The sequence below is a fragment of the Emydura macquarii genome, unplaced genomic scaffold, assembly GCF_026122565.2.
Source record: "Emydura macquarii macquarii isolate MOO-44397 ecotype Brisbane River unplaced genomic scaffold, CSIRO-AGI_Emac_v2 contig_2156, whole genome shotgun sequence".
Classification (NCBI taxonomy): Eukaryota; Metazoa; Chordata; order Testudines; family Chelidae; genus Emydura; species Emydura macquarii.
The window spans coordinates 133334-156211 of record NW_027132293.1 but is presented as its reverse complement, the minus strand read 5'-3'; the positions used below and the strand labels follow the sequence as shown (position 1 = coordinate 156211).

General features: G+C 46.7%; 1 protein-coding gene across 2 annotated transcripts in view; it reads left to right on the top strand.

Annotated features, from left to right (window-relative positions):
- Nucleotides 1-22651, top strand: part of LOC137160156 (butyrophilin subfamily 1 member A1-like) — a 42017-nt gene extending 19366 nt beyond the window's left edge. For both annotated transcript variants that reach the window (XM_067558604.1, XM_067558603.1), the window contains exons 3-8: nucleotides 4055-4402; nucleotides 10694-10975; nucleotides 12078-12194; nucleotides 15488-15508; nucleotides 15607-15633; nucleotides 20976-22651. In XM_067558604.1, coding sequence (XP_067414705.1) covers nucleotides 4055-4402; nucleotides 10694-10975; nucleotides 12078-12194; nucleotides 15488-15508; nucleotides 15607-15633; nucleotides 20976-21529 — 1349 coding nt within the window. In that variant the 3' untranslated portion in view covers nucleotides 21530-22651. The remainder of the gene's footprint in view (nucleotides 1-4054; nucleotides 4403-10693; nucleotides 10976-12077; nucleotides 12195-15487; nucleotides 15509-15606; nucleotides 15634-20975) is intronic.
- The last annotated feature ends 227 nt before the right edge of the window (nucleotides 22652-22878 follow it).

The following is a 22878-nucleotide window of genomic DNA, read 5'->3' as shown; positions in this document are numbered from 1 at the left end:
GGCCTCAGCAAACCACCCGATTGCAGCCAGGCAGACCGACGCATTACTATGCCGGACGCCATGGCCCTCCCTGCGGCATCTGTCGCATCGCTGGCCGATTGGAGGGCCGCCCCTGCCACCGTAGTTCCCTCCTGGATTATGGTATTAAAGTCCGTTGCCAGGTCCTGGGGTAACTCCTGGGCAAACCTCTGGAGGGAGGACCACAGGTTCAAATTATAGCGACCAAGGAGCGCCTGGTGGTTGGCGATACGGAACTGTAAAGTCGCTGTCAAGTAGACCTTCCTCCCAAAAAGGTCGAGTCTTTTATGCTCCTTGGATTTGGGAGTATTGGCCTGGCCCCCCTGCCTGTCCCTCTGGTTGGCCGCGTCCACAACCAATGTTCCCGGGGCGGGATGATTATACAAATATTCAAACCCTTGTGGAGAGATATAATATTTGCACTCCGCCGTTTTAGAGGTGGGGGCCACCGAGGCAGGGGTCTCCCATAAAGGCTTAACCAATTTGAGGACCCTGTCATGTACCGGGAGAGCGACCCTGGATGGCCCCGCAGATCCCAAAACTCCGAAGAGGGGGTCCTCCTCTTCCGAGAGCTCCTTAAGATCTAGCTTGAGATTGTCCGCTAGTCTCTTTAGGAGTTCTTGATGGGCATTAAAATCTGGGAGGGGGGTTCTCTGGTCCCTGGCAGTTGTTTCAGCAGGGGACAAGGAGGACGACTGTGGGAGGGGACCCATAGAGGGGCCCTCCCTGGGGTCAGACTCTTCCTCGGAAGAGTGCCCCTTATCTAGCTGGCTTGATGGAGGTGGCAGCGGATGGGCCCCCCACAGAGGGCGCTGACCCCGTGCCCTGGATGGTTTGCTGAGGCCAAGGTCCCCAATATGGCCATTGCCATGGGCCTTGCAGCCATGTCGGTACTGGACCCGGTGCCGGGTACTGAACACCTATACTGGAATGGATATGAGCAATCACTCGAAGAGAGAACTAATATTTATATTCTCACCATGATAAATTGGAGCAAAACAACCTCTGGCAGTGGGAGGGGTGGTGGGAAAAATCACCCCAAATGGTGGGAAAGAGCACCCCTTAACATAAAATGTATAAACTCTTGTCCTTGTTCATCTTTAGCTATGTGCAGCTGCAAACTAACAAGCTATGTGCTGTGTTTTGCTAAACCCACATTAGTTATTATTTGTTGTAGCTATGCAGAAACTGAGGCACCACAAGGTTATTGAGCAATCTGTTGGTTTCTGTCAAATGTAAAAAGAATTCAGGCTGCTAAGGCGTTAGGCCTCAGACAGTGATCAAACAATCTCACCAGTGGTCAAGCGACTTGGTCAAGCAACTCAGGCCAGGCTAGGCTTCTAACATACCCAATAAGAAACCAAGAGATTGTAACAGTAGCAGATGTTCTAGCGAATGAAATTTTCACCAGATTTGGGATCCCAGGCGAGTTATACACCAGTCAAGAGAGAAACTTTGAATCTAAAGTATTTCACCTCTTATTTGTGAGATTCTTGGAATCCATAAAACTCACCCCACCACAGCACAGGCACACAGCCTCAATCTGATGGGACTGTGGAAAGGTTCAATAGGACACTGGAAGTTCTGCTGGTTTCCTTTGTAGAACAGCACCAAAGGGACTGGGATCAGCATATCCCATTGTAGTTTATAGAGCAGCAGCTAATGAGAGTACAAAGTGTAGGACAGCACATCTCACATTTGAACCTGCGCTACAGATCCCAGCAAACCTCTTGTATGGAGTTCCTGAAGAGGAACAATTTGAACCATTTGGACTATGTAGAAACCCTAAAGTCTGAAAATGAAAAAAATTTCACTTTGCTAGAGAAAATGTGATGATAACCTCTGATAAAATGAAAAGATTCTATTACATAAGGTCATACGGGTAACATTTAAAAGAGGGGTCCTGGTCTTGTTCCACAATCCTGGGAGAAAGAAGAGTAGGAGCCCTAACCTGGATAAATCTTGGGAGGGACCTTATACAGTACTGACCTGAACAAATGAAGTGATGCATAGAATACAGCTGGGTCCCAGTACTAAACCCAAGGTTATCCATAAGGACCATCTGAGAAGGTACCAGTGGGACAGGATCTCAACATGGCTGCCTGTAGACGTGCCCTTCTGGGGCCAGTGTCGGGGGTCCCCTCTGGGTCCTTCCTAGAGGGGGACCGGTCTTCCTGGCTCTCCCCTGCCGGGAGGTCGCCTAGTCTTTCGCCCCGGCCCGTGGGCAGGGCTGGTCAGGCAACAAGCAGGCTAGCGCCCCGGCCCGTGGGCAGGGCTGGTCAGGCAAAAAGCAGGCTAGCGCCCCGGCCCGTGGGCAGGGCTGGTCAGGCAACAAGCAGGCTAGCGCCCCGGCCCGTGGGCAGGGCTGGTCAGGCAACAAGCAGGCTAGCGCCCCGGCCCATGGGCAGAGCTGGTCAGGGATGGTAAGGAGGGTAAGGTTCTCCCAGGGTGGCTCAGGAAGGGGGGAGGGGGACGCAGGCCCACCCATCTCCACTGCGTCCCAGCCCAGGGCCCTAGCAGTGGCAGGGGTGCCTGCCCCTGCGTTGGCAGGGCTCCGGCCGCAACACGCCAACCAGGTTGCCCCGTACTCAGCCTCCATTCAGGGCTGCTCCTGGGCTCCTTCCTCCCCGTACCGACAGGTACCTGATCCCTCCGGGTTGCCAGGAGGTGGTAGTCCTATCAGGCCCTCCTCGTCCACCGGTGGCAGCTCCAGCAACTCCATGGGCTCCTCCTCGGAGGGGAGCTCCTCCAGGTCCTCCGGCCCCCAGGCCACCGGTAGGGCCGGTAGGTTCTCTGGCTGCCAGGCTCGGTACTGCTCGGGTCTATCCTCCTCTGGTTCCCTGGCAGCCGGTAGCCTGGGCGGGCCCTCCTCTGGCTCCCGGGCAGCGGGCGACTCAGGTGGGCTCCCCTCCAACTCCCAGGCAACGGGGGACTCAGGTAGGTTCTCCATCAGTCCCCAGTCTGGGGTTAAGACAGGCCTTTCCCCTTCTGCATGGGCCTCAGGCCTGGTTCTAGCGTGGAGCCTCCAGGGAGAGGCATTCTTCTCCCTCGGCCATCCCCACCTGACTGAGCTCGCAAACCGGGGTTTTAAAGGCCTGGCCCCACCTCCCTGCTTCCGGTCAGGTGATCTTCTTCTGGGCTCTAGCAGCCAGGGTGGGTTTGGTTCTCCCTCTGGGTCCCTCTCAGAGGGGAACCATCCCTCCCGGCTTTACTGCCCTTGAATCAGGGAATGTAGCTGTAGAAACTGAGGCTGGAATTTTAGAGTTCTTAGAAGAGTAATATGTGTAAGAGCTCTCAACCTTAATTATAGCAGAGCTACCGATCCATTATAATATTTTTACCATACTTTGGACAATGTTAAAATACTTCACATTTTGATCATTTGAATGATTTGTCATTCCATCAACACTGGAAATAATCAAACCAGCTGTTTGTGAACTTATTCATATATTTAATGCAGTGTGGGGAAGGGATTATTCCTTTCTTTACTACATTCCCCACGCTCCAAGATGCCTGCTAACCCCAGTATCTCTTTCCTGCAGAACATCTAACGTAGTAAATGAATTGCAAGAGGCCTGTGGAAGAATGTTTCACCAGAAAAGCATGGGTTTTGAGGGCAGAGGGGCATGGCATAGCTGCAGAACTTGGGGCATTCCACATCTCCAAAAGACCTTAATAGCTCATTGGAGCTACACTACACCTGCCTACCCACTGTAGGGTGCTTGAAGCTTTAGAAAGCTTTCTAGTTATCACTGATAAATTAAACCATTTCCAAGTGATCAATAAGACAATCTGAGTTTCTGATTTTCTTAGGGCAACACTAAGGGGCCAAAGAGAAGAGATTTGAGGCCCTTAATTTTAAATTTCCAGACTTTCCAAGGCTTAGGTTTCTTGTGGATTTCACTTTAACTCTGAATTTCATGTGTTTTAAATGTATTTTGAAAGACCTGTGTGAGATCTATTTTATCTTATTTCTTAAATGTACCTATTCCCAGTTCCTGCCAGATAAAATTCTGTGTCTTGGTTCCTTTGACAGTGAATTTCAAAGTCAATGGACCTGATATCCCCATCACAGCCTTTGCTGGTAAAGAAATTGTGTTACCCTGTCACCTGTTGCCCAGGATGAGTGCAGAAAACATGGAGGTGAGATGGTACCGGACTCAGTTCCTTGAAGTTGTACATCTATATCGGGATGGAATAGATCACTATGAAAAGCAGATGCCAGCATATCAGGGAAGGACAGAGTTGCTGAGAGATGGTCTTGCTAACGGAAGCATTGCATTGAGAATATACAGAATCACACCTGTTGATGAAGGACATTATAGCTGTTTCATCCAATCAAGCACATTTTATGGAGAAGCCATGTTGGAGCTCAAAGTAGCAGGTTAGTCAATATTTGGATTTCCCAATAGGAGAAGTAGATTAAACTGTTTGAATCAGTAAAGACCCATTTGGTCAGTTTCATGAGTTGCAAATTTAGGGTGGAATCCTTGTGCTATTGAAGTCAGTGGTAAAATTCCAGAATTCAATGGGGCCAGGATATCACCTGTCATTTCAGTTGGGGCTTTTCCTGCTTCTTTATTATTCACTGTCTGTGAAAGTTTGTTTGTACAAATTCCAGAACTAGATGAAATGTATTCAATTAAGAAATGAAATTTGTTTAATCCCAAAAGGATTACATTTCTGTGAAAGCTGCAGGATTGCAGCCACCATTTCAGAAATTATTTAGTGGGGTTCTTAAAGGGAAGGAGACCGAGGAGACAGAAACACAGGGAAGAGATCAGAAGGGAAATAGAGCAGGAAGAAGGAAGATGAAGACCCAACACACGTCCTCAGTGTGGGTCTTGCTCACAGAGGCTGCAAGAAACAGACCTTGGTCACCTGTATGAAAAACAGGTGATCTGAGGAGCCCCTGGGCACTCCTGCACTGCAGATTCACCTTCAGGGGTGGAGGCCTTGGTGGGGACGGTAGTGCCTCCTCAGCATTGTCCGAGGGGGGGAAGTGACATCTCTTTCATTTGTTCACTTATACATGTATAATTTATTGACAGCAGCTGTACATGTAAGGAATTATTTCAAAGAACAAGTCTGAGGATGCTGGCATTAGTAGTGGCCATGTGGTCTAATGGATATGGTGCTGTTCTGATACTCAGAAGATCTAGGTCTGTTCCCTGCTCTATTAGAGACCTACTGTGTGACCCTGGCCAAGTCACTTCCCTTCTCTGTGTCTCAGTTTCCCTTCTCCGTCCTTTTTGATTTTGTCTTAGGGAAGAAAAAGAGAAAGCATCAGATTTACTGTTAACTTTAGACTGGAGATTTGCTCTAATCAGGTATTTCAGAGAAACGTCATTTAACGTAAACCACTTTGTTTAAATGTTCAGTTCATAAGACATGATTATTAACTCAATCTTTCAGCGGCTTTTATGACACAGCCAGAACATGTAGCACAAAATAAAACTTGTCAGTGTCTTATGAATTCTCTGCGACTCCTGCAGCAAATCACTAGGATGGATAAAGGAGTTGTAAAATCCTCTTTTTTTAACAGTCATTTTGTCCAGAAACAGACCTTCTTGGACTGTAGTAGCCAAACCAGCTGGATTCAGATGAAGTTCCTGTGATTTGAACATATGTCTATGATTATGTCTGAACATCTCTTCACTGTCTGCATCAGATAGGCTGTGTATAGTGTAGCTTTGACAGTGTCAGACTCTCAGGGACCATTTAGCTTGGGTATGTGCACTCTCATTCCTGCAGCTAAGGTAGAGGTTTTAGTGGTTTTTTATTAACATGTAGACTGGCAAACCTGCTCTTCAGTTTGTGCACTTATACCAAGGCAGAACAGCATCTCCCTGGTCTTGCTCTGAGAGTTTTCTACTCCTGAGTGTCTGGAATAATTTAGGTGCCTGCATCCCAGTTTTAGGCGATCTGGAAAACACCCACTTAGCTGCTGCTTAACACTATAGGCACTATAGCACTACAGGCAAGTTTACCTCTGTACTTTGCATTGCTACCCAGTAGGTGCAAAAGGGTTAAAAAGCTATTCTTGGGGCAAAGCAGGAGATGTAAGGTGTTTTATCATGTAACTGTCTGAGTAGGTATAAATGGGTCATTAAAGGACTGGTTGAAACCAACCCAACAACTGGACAATTAAAAACTAACAACAGGAAGCTCTAGCAGACGGAGCATTTGAACTCAGCGTAGGTCTGCAGGAGTTGGACAATGGACGCAAAAGTGTGAGGTTGGGGATAAGAGTGGTCTTGGAGGAATGCAGTAGCTTTCACCAGGGATTGACAAAGAAGAGAGCCAAAAAAAAGGAGTTCATAGCATCTTAGCTGGGTGCAGCACTGGCTTGGCCAGAATAGACTATGTCTTAAAGTTTGCTTCTCTCTGCTAACCTAAGGCCTTCCCCAAGCTGTGTTCCAGCTGACTAATAAACCCTGCTCTGTTTCCAAAAGGCTGCTGCGTGTCACTGCAAATACTTGCTGAGGTGCACCGGTCACTGACCAGTGTGAGTCTCTGACAGGAGTCTCTCTCAGTTGGACTTGCTGGGCAGAACTCATGGCGTGAAGCAGGAGTACGGGAGCCCAGAGGCTCAGGTTCAAAGGCATGGAGGCCACACGGCCTACCCTTAAGGAAGAGTAGGACCCCGTGGGGACGTGCCACACAGAAGGCGTCCCCCAAGGGACTGTTTAAAAGCTGGGGCATAGCATAAATCCTATGATTCTGTGACACTAGGCACCTAAGTTTCTGCCTCTGTGCACGCACACTGCTGCCTCATTCTAGGTCTCCGGGCACTTAGCTGCTACCAAAGCCCCAGAGTGATTCACAAACCAGGGGAAGGTAAGTAGAGGAGCACCTATTTTGCCAGGTGGGCCTGATCGAGTAGGCATGCTCTGAGCACACCAATCTCCATACAAAATGGCCCCGGCGGCAGTGTTCCCTCCCTTTGTAACTTGTCATTCAGGGATTAGAGCACTGACCAAGGATGTGGGAGACTAATGTAATTTCCCCCCTCTGCCTGAAAAGGAGAAGGGATTTGGGTACCTGGAGAACCATCACAATCTCCCACTGGCTACTTTAGGTGGCTTCTCACCTAACACGCTGGCTTTTGTGGATTCCAGGCCCAGGCGCCTATCTCTCCCCATTCATTGTATAACAAACCTGGGTGCCTCACTCATGCTCTGTGAATACCCGATTTTGTAAGCACCAAAAGGTTAGACACTGCAACACCTAAGTCCCTTTGCGGATCCAGGTTGAAATGTCTTTAGGGCTGATGGCTGTAAGGCTCCAGGTGAGCTCTATCATAGCTAGGCCAATCGGCTAGTTATCTCAAGTGCCTATACACAAATGCAAGAAGCCTGGGAAACAAGCAGGAGGAATTGGAAGTCCTGGCACAGTCAAGAAACTACAACATGATTGGAATAACAGACTTGGTGGAGTAACTCACACGACTGGAGCACTGTCATGGATGGGTATAAAGTGTTCAGGAAGGACAGGCAGGGGCAAAAGGGTGGAGGAGTTGCACTGTATGTAAGAGAGCACTAGGATTGCTCTGAGCTCCAGTATGAAACTGGAGATAAGCCAATTGAGTGTCTTTGGGTTAAGCTTAGAAGCAAGAACAATAAGGGTGATGTCGTGGTGGGTGTCTGTTACAGACCACCAGACCAGGAGGACAAGGTAGATGAGGCTTTCTTCACTCAACTAGGGAAAGTTTCCAGTTCACAGGACCTGATTCTCATGGAGGACTTCAATCACCCTGACATCTGCTGGAACAGCAATACAGCAGAGCACAAACAATCCAGGAAGTTTTTGGATAGTGTCGCAGACAATTTCCTGGTGCAAATGCTGGAGCAACCAACTAGGGGCCATGCTTCTCTTGACCTACTTCTCACAAACAGGGAAGATTTGGTAGGGGAAGTAGAAGTGGGTGGCAACCTAGGCAGCAGTGACCATGAGATGGTCGAGTTCAGGATCCTATCAAAAGGAAGAAAGGAGAACAGCAGGATACGGACCATGGACTTCAGAAAAGTGGACTTTGACTCCCTCAGGGAACTGATAGGCAGGATTCCTTGGGAGACTAATATGAGGGGGAAAGGAATCCAAGAGAGCTGGCTGTATTTTAAAGAAACCTTATTGAGGGCACAGGAGCAAACCATCCCAATGTGCAGAAAGAATAGCAAATATGGTAGCTGCCCAGCTCGGCTTAACAAAGAAGTCTTTGGCGAACTTAAACACAAAAAAGAAGATTACAAGAAGTGGAAGCTTGATCAGATGACTAGGGAGGAGTATAAAAATACTGCTCGAACATGCAGGAATGAAATCAGGAAGGCCAAAGCACAATTGGAGTTGCAGCTAGCAAGGGACGTGAAGAGGAACAAGAAGGGTTTCTACAGATATGTTGCCAAAAAGAGGAAGATTAGGGAAAGTGTGGGCCCCTTAGAGAATGAGGGAGGCAACCTAGTGACAGAGGATGTGGAGAAAGCTGAGGTACTCAATGCCTTTTTTGCCTCTGTCTTCACAGACAAGATCAGCTCCCAGACTGCTGCACTGGGTAGCACAGTATGGGAAGGAGGCGAACATCGCGCAGTGCTGAAGAAACAGGTCCAAGACTGTTTAGAAGGATTGGACATACACAAGTCCATGGGGCCGGATGCAATGCACCCGAGGGTGCTGAGGGAGTTGGCTGATGTGATTTCAGAGCCATTGGCTATTATCTTTGAAAGCTCGTGGCAACAGGGGGAGGTCCCTGAGGACTGGAAAAAAGCAAATATAGTGCTCATCTTCAAAAAGGGGAGGAAAGAGCATCCAAGGAACTACAGACCGGTCAGCCTCACTTCAATCCCTGGAAAAATCATGGAGCAGGTCCTTAAGGAATCCATTTTAAGGCACTTGGAAGAGAGGAAGGTTATCAGGAACAGTCAACACGGATTCACCAAGGAAAAGTCATGCCTGACCAACCTGATTGCTTTCTATGATGAGGTGACTGGCTCTGTGGATGTAGGGAAGGTGGTGGATGTGATATACCTTGACTTTAGCAAAGCTTTTGATACGGTCTCTCACAGTATTCTTGTCAGCAAGTTAAAGAAGTATAGGTTGGATGAATGGACTATACAATGGATAGAGAACTGGCTAGAGCATAGGGCTCAACAAGTAGTGATCAATGGCTCCATGTTTAGCTGGCAACCAGTCACAAGCGGAGTGCCTCAGGGGTCGGTCCTGGGGCTGGTTTTGTTCAACATCTTCATTAATGATCTGGAAGATGGGGTAGGTTGCATCCTCAGCAAGTTTGCGGATGACACTAAGCTGGGGGGAGTGGTAGATGCCCTGGAAGGTAGGGATAGGATACAGAAGGACCTAAACAAACTGGAGGATTGGGCCAAAAGAAATCTAATGAGGTTCAACAAAGAAAAGTGCAGAGTCCTCCACTTAGGAAGGAAGAATCCCATGCACAGCTATAGACTGGGGACCGACGAGCTAGGCAGCAGTTCTGCAGAAAAGGACCTGGGGATAAAGTGGATAAAAAGCTGGATATGAGTCAGCAGTGTGCTCTGGTTGTCAAGAAGGCTAATAGTATATTGGGCTGCATTAGTAGGAGCATTGCCAGCAGGTCACAGGAAGTGATTATTCCCCTCTATTCAGCATTGGTAAGGCCACATTTAGAGTATTGTGTCCAGTTTTGGGCCCCCCACTACAAAAAGGATGTCGAGAACTTTGAGAGAGTACAACAGAGGGCAACAAAAATGATTAGGGGGCTGTAGCACAGGATTTATGAGGAGAGACTAAGGGAACTAGGCTTGTTTAGTCTGCAAAAGAGAAGAATGAGGGGGGATTTGATAGCAGCCTTTAACTACCTGAAAGGGGGTTCCAGGGAGGATGGGGCTAGGCTGTTCTTGGTGGTGGCAGATGACAGAACAAGGAGCAACTGTCTCAAGTTGCAGTGGGGGAGGTCTAGGTTGGACATTAGGAAAAAGTTTTTCACTATGAGGGTGGTGAAGCACTGGAATGGGTTACCTAGGGAGGTGGTGGACTCTCCATCTTTAGAGGTTTTTAAGCTGCGGCTTGACAAAGCCCTGGCTGGGCTGATATAGCTGAGGTTAGTCCTGCTTTGAGCAGGGGGTTGGACTAGATGACCTCCTGAGGTCCCTTCCAACTCTAATATTCAATGATTCTATGGATCTCACAATGGGCTTGGAATGTCTCTGCACAGATCCACTGTCTCCAAGCACCGTGTAGGGGAATGGGGAGAGGAGCATAGTGCATGTTCTCTTTTCCCCTTACTATGCAACAGGAACCATGAAGTAACCCCACACCAGCTAGTGCAGGGCTAAGTGTTCCAGCCCTCACTCTCTAGCACACAGGCACAGCTCAGCTGGGCTGTTTGCTCTATTTAAAACTCCATAGTCTTCTCTCTCTAAAACAAGCTAGTCACACTGAGATAGGCTTCCAGATTTTGGGTTTATGTAATCTGGCACCTGGAAAGAGAGAGTGGGAGGACTATGGCCCCATCCCTCTATAATACCATCACACTTCACTGTTCAGAGCATTTTCTTTGTCTATGAGGAACTGGGATGCAGAATTTTCCTGCTATTGAAGGTTTAAACTCTCACCCTCTATGCAGAGTATTCACATAAATGAATGTCTAGAGTTAACACAGATTTATTCCATTCCTGTCCAGGTTTTGGTTCTGACCCTCGTGTTTCTGTTGATGGTTACCAGGATGGAGGGATTCGGGTGGTATGTGAGTCTGCGGGATGGTACCCTGAGCCTGAGACACAATGGAGAGATCACCACGGACAGCTCTTAGCATCATCGTCTGAAACAAAATTCAAAGATGCCAATGGCCTGTTTCAAATACAAATTGCCATTGTTACTACAGAAAATTCCAACAGGGACTTGTCCTGTTTTGTCAGGAACCCTCGCCTCAACCAGGAGAAAGAGTCAACAATTTACATAGCAGGTCAGTGCCTGTCCAAACTACCCAGAGAATGAAATGTGGTGGACATTGGTGAGGAGCATATCCTTTTGTGCTCACATTGCTGATTCCTCTTTATATTCCTTTATTCTGGAGAGCACCCAAGTACCTCTGCTTTCTGCACAGCTTCTTTATTACACACAAAAACTACACTGGTGTAACAGCAACACTAACGGCCATGGCCCCATTGTTCTCTCCAGATTTGGGCAAAACTACCACTGGCTTAGCTGACAAGGCCCTAAGTGTCATCTTCATTGCAGAGTTAAGTTAGGCCATTATTTGGACATTGCCCCTAGTGCCCCTCCTGTCCACACACAAAATCCTTCTCATCCAAGTTTAGTGGTGCTTCAAACTCAGGTGAATTGGCCCAGCTGGGTGCCAGGGTGCCATCTTCACTGGGGCTGGAACGTGCCCACTTTGCAGTAAGGGTGCTGACTATATCACTCAATGCTGATAGTTCTCCAGTGCCTTCTCATGAATCCTCCCATGTTCCCAGAAGGACAGACAAGTTCTCCCACACTTCACTGGGAAACAATCAAAGAGCAGGTCAGTTTACTGCAGTACCAAGAACCACGGGATATGCTCTGAGAAATCCAAGCAACACAGAATATGTAGAATATGCAAGGCATCTAACCAGGGTAAAATTTTGGCTTCTATTGGCTTAACAGTGAAGCACAAAGCAACCTTATGAAATTCACCTATGAAATCCACCAGGAGTTAAATTCTTCTGACTGGTAACATTGCTCACCAAAATGCTGCACATATTCAACAGTGTTTCTAAAGGCTACTCTACACTTAAAACTTACAGCACCACAGCTGTATCAGTACAGCTGTGCCCCTGTAAGAGTGCTTGTGTAGCCGCATTATTTCGATGGGAGAGAGCTCTCCTGTTGACATAATAAAACCACCTAAATGAGTGACAGTCGCTATTTCGCTGGGAGACATAGCAGTGTCCACACAAGCACTTATGCTGGCAAAACTTATGTCACTCGGGGAGAGGGAAGGGTTCACACCCTTGAGCGACAAAAGCTTTGCTGGCATAAGTGTTTGTGTAGACAAGGCCTAAGTCAATGACATTCTCTTGCAGATCTGTTTTTCCCGAGGGTCTCCCCCTGGATGGTGGCTCTGTGTGTAATTTTGGCTCTTTTGGGTTTTCTCATTTTCCCGGCCATTTACCACTTCTGGAAGAAACACAAAGCAAAAGGTAAAGTGACAACATAAAGGGAGGGGAATCAGTGTGATTTTCTGTAAATAAACAAACAAGCAGAGGAACCAGTGTGGGGGAGGGAGAAAATTGGGGAGAGGGTGGTTAAGGGGGAGAGAGAGAAAATAAATGATGGATCCGCATTTGAACTGAGGGAAATAGCAATTGGATTTGTCTCTTTAGGTATTAATAATGTAACCCTTCTGCCAGGCAGAGCCAGCAGCAGCAAAGGGCTGGGTTCTATACCTAGGGGTCCCTGTCAATGATACAACACCAAACCGGCTCAAGCCCCCACCTGTCACCTGGGGAAATCACACACTATGCACTGGCTGCCCCCAAAAGGCAATACTGCTCCCTCGCAAACACAGTCTGAGTGTAGAAAGCAAACCTTTTAATAAAAGGAAGGAGTAACACAGCACTGGTTTTGGAACCAGCGCAAACTGAATTAATGAATTCAATGAGCCAACTCCCCGCCCACCCCAGAGTATGGGGGCGTGTCCTTCAACCTCTCCCTTCTTGCTTTCCCCTGTACTGATGGTCATAATCGCAATGTCCACCTCTGGGTTGGGGCTCAGCCAGTCCCCTTCTGCAGACTCCTACCATCCATGGGTTTGACCAGGCCTCCTCCGGGGACTTGGCCCCGCTACTGGCTCCCACCATCTGTAGGCACTGCCTGGCCCTAACTCCCACTTGTGGTTGTCAGTCAAGATTTCTCACATCCTCTACTGATTCAGCTCTTAATGAATTTCAGCTTTTGGCTCCCAGGAAAATCATCTGCTGACACAGGAGTAATGTCCCTCTTTTTAGCAGAACAAAAGACTCCAACAAAAATAATTAATTTTAACTTTTAACAGTGGGAGAAGATATCCAATCCATGGCTGAGAGGGCTCTTTTCCCACAGCTCATACACATTCAACAGAAGACTTCTCACCTCCTCCCTGCTACCCTTACAATGCTGAAACATCCATTCTCCAGCCTTGTTGGGCTCTGTTTAGATGAGAGTGAATTTTTCATCAGACTAGGCTAAACACAGATCTGATGCCATTTGTTCATACAATCGAAGGACAACATTTCATTGCCCCTACAGTTAACACAAAAGTGATTTGTAACACAATACCAGACACATTGACCATTTCCCATCATGCTCAGCATCTAGTTTGCTTATGCAATATGCTGAGTACTTAATTGTATTCATGCAAATACAAACCCCATGCAAATAAAATGCCCCCCTTTTCACCTGCTGAGCAGGGGGAGTGCCACTCAGACACTCAGAGCTTGCTTACAATAAATAATCCAGATCTAATTTTGTTATGTATTCCAGGAATATTGTCTGAAATACGAATGGGAGTAAGAGCGAGTATGGAAATTTAACATATTTCACTTGCCTGCTTGATTAAAAGGGGTATTAATGGAGGGAGGCAAAGTAAGAGAGAGATTGAGGTTTTTCTTTGGATACTTAGGGCCAAATTCAGCAATGTCACTAAGCATGTGCTTAGCTGTCAGCATGGTTATTAAGTCCTGTGGATGTCAAAGTGAAGCACATGATTAAGTGCTTTGCTGAACTGGGGCCTTAGTGACAAACTCTGCTCTCTTGTCAGCATGGACAGCTCTGGGCTAGGGCCAAACTCTGCTCTCTTGTAGTAGAACCAATGGGTTGCAAGGATGAAACTCAGTGCAGGATCTGATCCTTAGCCGTCAGTGCCTTTTCACAATACAATCGGCTCACCCTGAGATCACAGAACACAAAAATACAGCCTCCTTCTGTACATAGAAGCATACATTGAAATATAATTGCTCAGTTTCATTTTGCTCTGCTGTAGCCAATGGCAGAACCAGGCCTTCTGCAACTGTTAAGTTTCTGTATGAAGTGATATCTTTATAGCACCTGAGACTCAAACTGTCATTTTAATTCCCCATCCCCAAACAGATATCACCCCTTGGAATTTATCTCAGCTAGTGCACAGCACACACTGTCCCTTTTGGGAAGAAATATTTCAAAAGCTATTGATGGTTTTAAGTTTGGAACTCTAGCTTGGCTCAAGCTGAACTGACTCACCAAAGCAGTGAAGTGTGCATATGTTGCAAGCCAGAGGATGGTTCAAGGTGATGTGCTATGGCTATTGAACCTGAGCACACTGAGTCTCAGCAGCTTTCGGAGCATGTTTGTTGTCATGTTCCTTGCATTCTCCAATGGCTTCTTTTGGAAGTTTTGCCCTGAAACCAAAACTTCTGGTTTTCAGAACAATATTTTAAAGTGTGCTAAAATCCACATGCAGCAAAATCCAATTTTACTTTAGAAGTGTTGTTGCAGAAATTAGCATTAATTAAATAGGTGGAAGATTAAATATACTAGTAAGTAGTTAGGGAAATGCAGTTGTGACTTGGGCTTCTCAGCCATTTTCCAAGAAAGGGGCCATGTGATATGAAAGGAAAGCAATTCACTGAATCATTTGGTCAAGGGTTTCCTGACACACAGCCCCCCTAACATGAGCTGCTGTAACATTTTCAGATTCTTGTAATTTTTTTGGCATAGATGAGGGTGTTGGAATAGTGAGGAAAAATATGTCTGGGGGAGAGGGCAGGGAGACATTAGATGAATGCAGGTGGTGTGAGGGTTGGCAAGGTCCAGGGTAGGTCTCTGTCCTTTTGCCAAACTTCATTCCTTAGGACTGCGCTCTGGCACTGCAACCGAGGGGCCTGCACAGCCCTAGACAACAAGCCTTATATTACGTTGTTCATTATGCATGTCTAGTTTGAACCAGACACAGAATAAAGAGATCAGTACAGCTATGCTTAACACTGTGAATGCCGCTTGAGTGCCCTGCAAATAAATGCTGGAATTCAAACCCGTGGAACATGACTCAAGCAAAGGCACGTTCTCTTAGTTGTATTTCATATCTATTTATTATGGCATCCCTTCTTACACAGCAATTTCCAGTGGCTATTTCCAACTTTAGGGGCAGAGTTACGGTTGTCGTGCAGGGGTGGGGTGTACCTTAACTCTATTTCCTGGTTTTCAGAAGTTTACATTTGTGTTACCTCAGCTTTTCATTTCCTGGTTTTCAGAGTTTGGTGGAACTTGACATTCTGGAAGGGGTCCCGGGAGACCTGGTAGGGATTGGGCATGGGAGTCTAGTGTCTGTACAAAATGTAGAGTGGTCAGCTGTTTTTAAATCCAAAAAGATAACATTCAGCTTGGGCACAGGGATGAATTGGCTAAGGCCAGTGCACTACACCACATCAAGAGCAAACTGCGGGATATTCATTACTGTGTTTTGTTTGGTTTTTTTTAGGGGAACTCCTAGCTGAACTTGGTAAGTACCATCGCTCCCTCACCTCCATTATAAATTCTGTATGGATGTGTATCCTATTAAGACTGTATTCTCATCTCTCTCTCTGTGTTTGGTTTCAGGGTGGAGTAATGTCAGACAATATGCAGGTAAATAAAGCTGACATTTATTCAATGTGGAAACCCCACTTATCCTGTTCCCTGTCCTTGTGTATTGGTCAGTGTCACTGAAATAATCCATGTGCTCTAGCATAAATTTAGACCATTATTGGTTGTAGCAAAATCATTTTTAAGGGGTCAACAATTTGTTCCTCTTTTAGGAGGAGAAAAGGGTGAGCTGGAAAATATGTGAGTTAAAGGGGGAAGAGGGAAGCTTGGAAAGGAGCGTGAGATAGGATGCACAGGTCATTCAATGGAGGCACAGATTTGATATCACAGAAAGAAAGAGGGAAGAAATTATCCTGTTCCTGTGGAAGTTGCCTGCTTAGGAAATACAGGGATGGTTTGTTTTAAACAAATATTTTAAAGTGTGGTTCTGACTCTGCTAAAATGACCTCATGGGACTCCATATTTGTTGTTTCTCAAGGAGTCCATGTCAAATGTGCTCAGTTTACAAGTAAAAAGATGCATTTTTTTTTAACTTCCAACCTTGCAAAATTATCCTAATATCTGGGAGTCAGTCTAGGTTCTTTCATTCTTGTGTGTCAACACCAGGATCTTCAAGATGTGTTGTCTGTAAGTTCCATTCCTGCTGCACATGTGCCTCAGTGCTGAAGATCAGCATGTTTGATCAGCAGTGCCCATTAGTCCACCTCTGTGCCTTAGTTCCCTCTTGTTCCCATATCTTGTGGGCATTAAAGCATGGGGTGCCCCACCCGCCAATCAGAAGGGCAGAAAAATGTGTGGATCTTTTCCCCTCACCTACTCCCATTGTTTCTGAAAACTAAATTGATCTTCAAAATTATCCAAACTGATTATGCTAAGCATTTCCAGACTCTTCCTATCCCCCTTCCCCATCGGTTTTCAGGGATCCCTCTCATGAGAAGATACTACAACAAGAAGTTGGATCTCTGTTATTTCATGGAGCCATAGAAGTGGTTTCTCCATAGTTCAGGGGAAAGTGTTTTTATCTACATTTCTTCCTAATTTCTCAAAAGACGAGAGGCTGAAAAACTCTTCTCGACCTAAGATGACTCAACACCTTTATTCAAAAACTCAAATTAAGAATGGTGACCCTACTCTCACTTATTCTTTCCCCACAATTGGTTTGCACCTTGTGGCCTCCAGGATGCAAATTTCCACATTTTTATTCATTCTGGGCACAGGAAATATCTGTGTTTTATGGTGGAATCTCAACACTTCCAATACAGAGTTTTTTTCCATTTGGACACTTCAGCAACTCTAAGAGTCTTTACAAAGGGGCCCGGTGCAGACTTTCCCTTACAGTTAGATAATCTCCTTCTTTGTGGGATTCATAGACTCATAGACTATAAGGTCAGAAGGGATCATTTTGATCATCTTGTCTGACCTTCTGCACAACGTAGGCCACAGAATTTCACCCACCCGATCCTGTAATAGACTCCTAACCTAAGACTGAGTTATTGAAGTCCTCAAATAATGATTTAAAGAGTTCAAGATACAGAGAAGCTACCAGCAAGTGAGCTGTGTCCCAGGCTACAGAGGAAGGCGAAAAAACCCCAAGGCTTCTGCCAATCTGCCCTGGGGGGAAAACTCCTTCCCAACCCCAAATATGGCGATCAGCTAAACCCTGAGTATGTGGGCAAAACCCACCAGCTAGACACCCAGAAAGAATTCTCTGTAGTAACTTAGAACCCACCCCATCCAACATCCCATCATAGGCCATTGGGCATATTTACTGCTAGTAATCAAAGATCAGTCAATTGCCAAATTAGGCTGTCCCATCATACCATCCCATCCATAAATTTATCAAGCCCAATCTTGAAGCCAGCTAGGTTTCTTGCCCCCATTGCTCCCCTTGGAAGGCTGTTCCAGAACTTCACTCCCCTGATGGTTAGAAACCTTCATCTAATTTCAAGTCTAAACTTTCTGATGACCAGTTTATATCCATTTGTTCTTGTCATATTAGCAAGTCTCAGGAGTTCACTATTTGAACTATTAGCCACTTGTTCATTTCAACATCTTTCCATCAAAACACCACTTTTACTTGCCATCATGCTGGTGCATAGAGTCAGAGAAAGCCAAGCCTTAATGGCAGACCCACTGTACACTGTTTTTCATAAAGGAAAAAGTCTCTGGACTCATCCTAGTTTCATTCCTAAATTTGTATCCAAATTTCATATTAATAAAACTATTTGTTTACCTATTTTCTTTTCAAAGCCTCTGACTAGTAATACGAAAAAGAAATTACACCTTAGACATTACAGGAGCACCATCCTTTTATTTAGAAAGAACTAAACCATGTGGAATCTTACTTAGATTATTCATAGCCTATGCTGAGAAAGTAAAAAGAAGACTGTTTCTTTCAGAATATTATCCAAATAGATCGCTGACTGCATTAGGCTTTGTTTCCAGAAGCTAACCTTTCTCCCCTTATTCAGATAAAAGCTCATTCTATCAGCGTTTATGCTGGTTCAGCAGCTTCTTTTAGAAATGTCCCTATAAATATATAGGGTGACAATAGGGGGCTCCTTTCACAAATTCACTGTACTTATCCGAGAAGCCTCTAGAGCTAATGCTTGCTTTGGTAAAGCAGTTCTTTAACTGCTGTTGCCTTGAGACTTCAATATCCCACCTCCTAGTCTGAGTTCACTGCTTGGGAGCCACCAGGAGTGAAATACAGCTAGATAATCACTGGAAGAAAAAGATGTTACCTACCTTACAGTAACCGATGTTCTTTCAGATGTGTTGCCTTTCATATCCCATGGCCCACCCTCCTTCTGCATTATATCGAAGGCTGTACTCATCTGGATTTTGGTTAGTGAAGAAACGGACAGGCAATTGGCCCTATTCCCTTATGCCTTTCAGAGGCGAGGAGCAGGAAGGGCACAGCTGTGAACCAATGAGTCCTGTTGCTCTAAGCATTCTGATCTCCAGGGCTGGAGGTGCATGCAAACTAGGAGTGTAAAACACATTGACAGCACACCTTGAAGAACATCAGTCACCTCAGGACAAATTCAACTTTCAGTAATAACTGGGACATCTCATTGTTTTAAATGGGTTTGTCGTTCATTTTTTCACAAGAAGGAATAGAATCTAGTCAGTTCTCCTGGCTGTGCTGGCTTTGAAGAGTCTGTGAGGTACAGAGGGTCAGACTAGATGATCTGGTGGACCTTTCTAGCCTTAAACTCTATGACTGTATAATAGGAGTAAAAAATCAGTAACAACTGAAGTCAGCAGATCAGACTCTGATACACACAGAGAGCAGGTTTGCTGAGTAAGAAGGAATCATCTTTACCGTCCCTTTTCAGACAGTATGTTTGGATTTATTTATTTATGTAACTTGCTTTACTTTATTGATTAATGTGTTCCTCACTTGGGAGAGGTGTTTACAAGTGAAAGGGTTGAAGTGAAACAAGACAAAAATATTCTATGAAAGTTTGTCCTGTTCATGTGAGAAAGATGCTGAGTAAAGAGTTCCTTATCTACCTATCTAGTTGTAAGTATTTATTCTCATACAAAAAGCTCTGTTAAGCCATTGTTAAAGATCAGAGTTCATGGCAGGAACTTGAAGGTAACTGTAGTGGAAAGAAGGAAGGAAAAAAGACACCTATGCAATTCAGAGTTAAAGTTAAACGTGAACAAAACAAAACAAAAAAAAAAAGATGAAACTATGGAAACACATGGTTAGGTCCCCCAAACTCCCAGCCTCACTCCCTTAGTGATGTCAGCCTCTCATCTGCCCTTCTTTATGCCTTTTATAACTATGCAGTAGGATGTTATTTTTCCTAAGAAGTTTAAGAAATCCCTTTCTGTGTGTTGACTTTCCCTGCCCACCTTCCCCACTGCCATGGAGCTGCAGACTAACAAGGATGGATCACTTGATGTTTACCTGTTCTATTCATTCCCTCTGAAGCACCTGGAATTGGCCACTGTGGGAAGACAGGATACTGGGCTAGATGGACCATTGGTCTGACCCTATATGGCCGTTCCTATATTCTTAATTCCTGAACTAGTTGTAGCAACCAAAGGGTGGCTGTATTGAAAATATATTTATTTAAACCTTTCACTCCATCACTGAAGACAAGCTACGTTCTGGGGAAATGGCTGCCTCCTAGACACCATGATTAAGAAACTGGACAGGCAATTATAGGGAGTAATAGGAAGGTGGGGAACAGGAGACAACATAGGAGGAGTACAGGGAGAGACCGGGGTGTTCAAAGGAATGGGAATAGAGTGTGGAGGAGGCTGAGGGAGGTGCAGAGGGGAACTTGAGGGGGTGCAGGAAGGTGCGCTATGGGGTAATGCAAGGCCCGTAGAGAGGGATTGTGAAATTTAAGAGAGGGCAGGGAAAAGGAGGAGAAGGAGATGGGAGGAGCTCAGAGGGAGAATGTGAGGGAGGGAGGAGACTGCATCGGGGAGGGACAGAGACATGGTAGTGAGTGAGGAGGTTATCAGGGGAGGGCGTAGAATGGCAGCTCCCCTCTCAGGGGCAGGAGATGCAGATTGCATTTCTGCACATTCACTGCTGGTGAGTTTGGATGCTGAGACACTCCCACTCACGCACTTGGGGGTGGGGGGGGAAGTTCCCCAGAAAGGCTCAAACAGCGCAAGTGAAACCAAACAAACAACTGGCTATCTATTTCTCTTTTCAGTCTCGTGAACTTTAAACCAGACTCATGAATATTTCAGGCCTGGTTCATGAATCTGAGTGCTTGGGGTTCACGTTGCCACCTTTCCTGTTCCCCTGCTGTGCCCAGAACTGTCACTGGCTCAGACTTGGGGGCTGGTGTCTGCTACCCCCTATCGGCCATGACCTGTGAGTGGCTGGTGGTCACCTGTTCCTCCATGAGTGGGGCTTGTCCCCTTTTCTCTTTTTCCATCATCCCCAGGGAGGCTCCTCTCTTCTCCCTCTGTTGGCAGGAGAGGCTGTCCTTTGATGTCTCCTGCTCTGCTCACAAAGAGCCAGGGGTCTCCACTTCTATCCCCCTCAGTGCCACCACTTCCTCCCTTCCCGCTTGGATAGGGGGTGGCATCCGACACTGCAAGGCAATAACACTGAAGATATTTCTCTCTGCCACCCCCAGCCTGTGCAGCCTGCCTGCTCTGCTGCTTTGTCTCTGCTACCCCTGCAGGGGGTCACAGGGATGGGAGGCAGCAATGCAGCAGCCCCGTGTATCTGGGCGGGGGGAGCTGTAGTGAAATCCCAGCAGAGGCAGCCCCTGGAGCCTGGACAGAGGCAGGAAACCAGGGAGTGGCCAAACTTGAGCAGTGCTGTTGGGGAGGGAGAAATGGCCCCAGCCTTCTCCAGGGCTGGGCTCGGTCTCTGATGCCCCACTTCTCTCTCTCCCCAGTGGATGTGACTCTGGATCCGGACACAGCTTATCCTCACCTCGTCCTGTCTGAGGATTGGAAAAGTGTGGAATGGAAACCCCAACACCGGGATGTGCCTGACAGCCACAAGAGATTTGATTGTGAAAGCTGTGTGCTGGGCTGCAAGGGCTTCAACTCAGGGAAACATTACTGGGAGATAGATGTCGGGGATGGGACAACTTGGGGTCTGGGAGTAGCCACAGAGTCTGTAAGCAGGAAGGGGTGGGTCCCCTTTAAACCTAAGGAGGGGATCTGGGCTGTGGATGAGTGCAAGGGTCAGCACCGGGCCCTCACTCACACTGAGATCCCCCTGTCCCTGAATAGGGGCCGCGGGAGAATTGGGATTTACCTGGACTATGAAGGGGGGCGGGTGGCGTTCTATGATCTGGTTCGATCGGCCCCGTTCTTCACTTTTACGGCCCATTTCACTGAGACAGTATTTCCTTTCTTCTGGGTGTACACCCGGGTCACAGTGTGTCCCTGCGGCAGTGCGGGGCTGGGCAATGATCTGTCTCCCGTGCAGTCTGAGCTCTAGCCTCACTCTGCAAAGTGTCCGGGGGACTGTCTGCTCCTCAGCAGCCAGATTCTCTGTCACCAGTGGGGAAAGTGAGTGAGAAAGAGGGAGATGAGCAGCTTGCCCGGCGTGGGGGCAGGCTGGGGTTATCCTAGGGAGCGCTTGGTTCCCAGAGGCTCTGCAGCCTCTCTGGAGTACAGCTGCCATCTTTCCCTGGGCCAGGCTCCCCCGCATGGGGAGAAGGGGATGAGGACCTCTGCTGCTGCTCTTCTTTCAACTGTGTTTCTCTAGCAAAACTGCAACTTGTTACTCTCTGTTTATCCCACTGGCTGCTCAGTACTTTGTTCCCAGCCTGCCTAGCAGTTTCCTCAACCACCCAGCTCCTGACCTGTTAGCCTTGCTCTGGATTCTACTGAGCAACTTCACTAGTTTAATAACTGCCCAAACCTACCAGGGACTGTCCCACTCACTGCTCTTGGTAGTCACTGCCTTGCTTCATGCACCTCACTATTTTTGTGCTCTCTCAGCCTCTCAGATTACAGGCTCTGTGTACTTAATCTGACGATCATTTGACTCTCTGCACAATCAACTGCCTACTGCATAAATTGCCATTTAATTAGTATCTGTTTTCTTACTGTTTCTGATTATTTGCACATAGTTCACTGTCAAATTCTCCCTGCTAGGCCATTGTTTCTTCCGTACAAAAACCCATACCCAAGTTCAAAACTCTGTTCTGATGCCTGGCTCCAAAAGCTGCATCAGTTCCACTGGGACGTCACCTTTTCCTGACTGATCGTGTTGGGGGCTCTGCCTGTCTCAAGCACTCCAGCCCTAAGCTGAACAGCCTGTCTTCTGGGAACCTTTGACTGGTTCAAGCTGCGCTGAGTGGTGAGACCCCAACTCTCTCTCTCTCTCCCTCTGGTTAAGCCCACTTTTCCCCTCAGACTTAATTTGTCTCTCTTTCTCTCTCTCACTCCAGGTATAACTTTCTAAACCAGACTTTTGTAATCAAGCTTGGGCTAGAGTTCCCAATATCCCAACTGAAACCGTGTAATGTAACTGGTTGGTTGTTTTTCTCTCCTTGTACGGCTATTACTATTAGTATCATAAGTTTTATATACGTGGCAATAAAATAATTTTTATAATCAAGCTGGTTGCCAGACTCTCTCCAAACTGCGTCTACTCTTGCGGCTTCCCTTTTTTGCTCTGCAGCAACGTTCCTCTTACCTAAGCCAAAGATCCTTGTAACACCCACAAATTCTGTGGGGTTTGCTCATCAAGGGGGTTATTACCAGAACAATTGTAACGTGAAAGGGGGATAGGGATGCAGTGGCGTACTGGGGGGGAAAGGGCAATGCCCCTGGGCACCG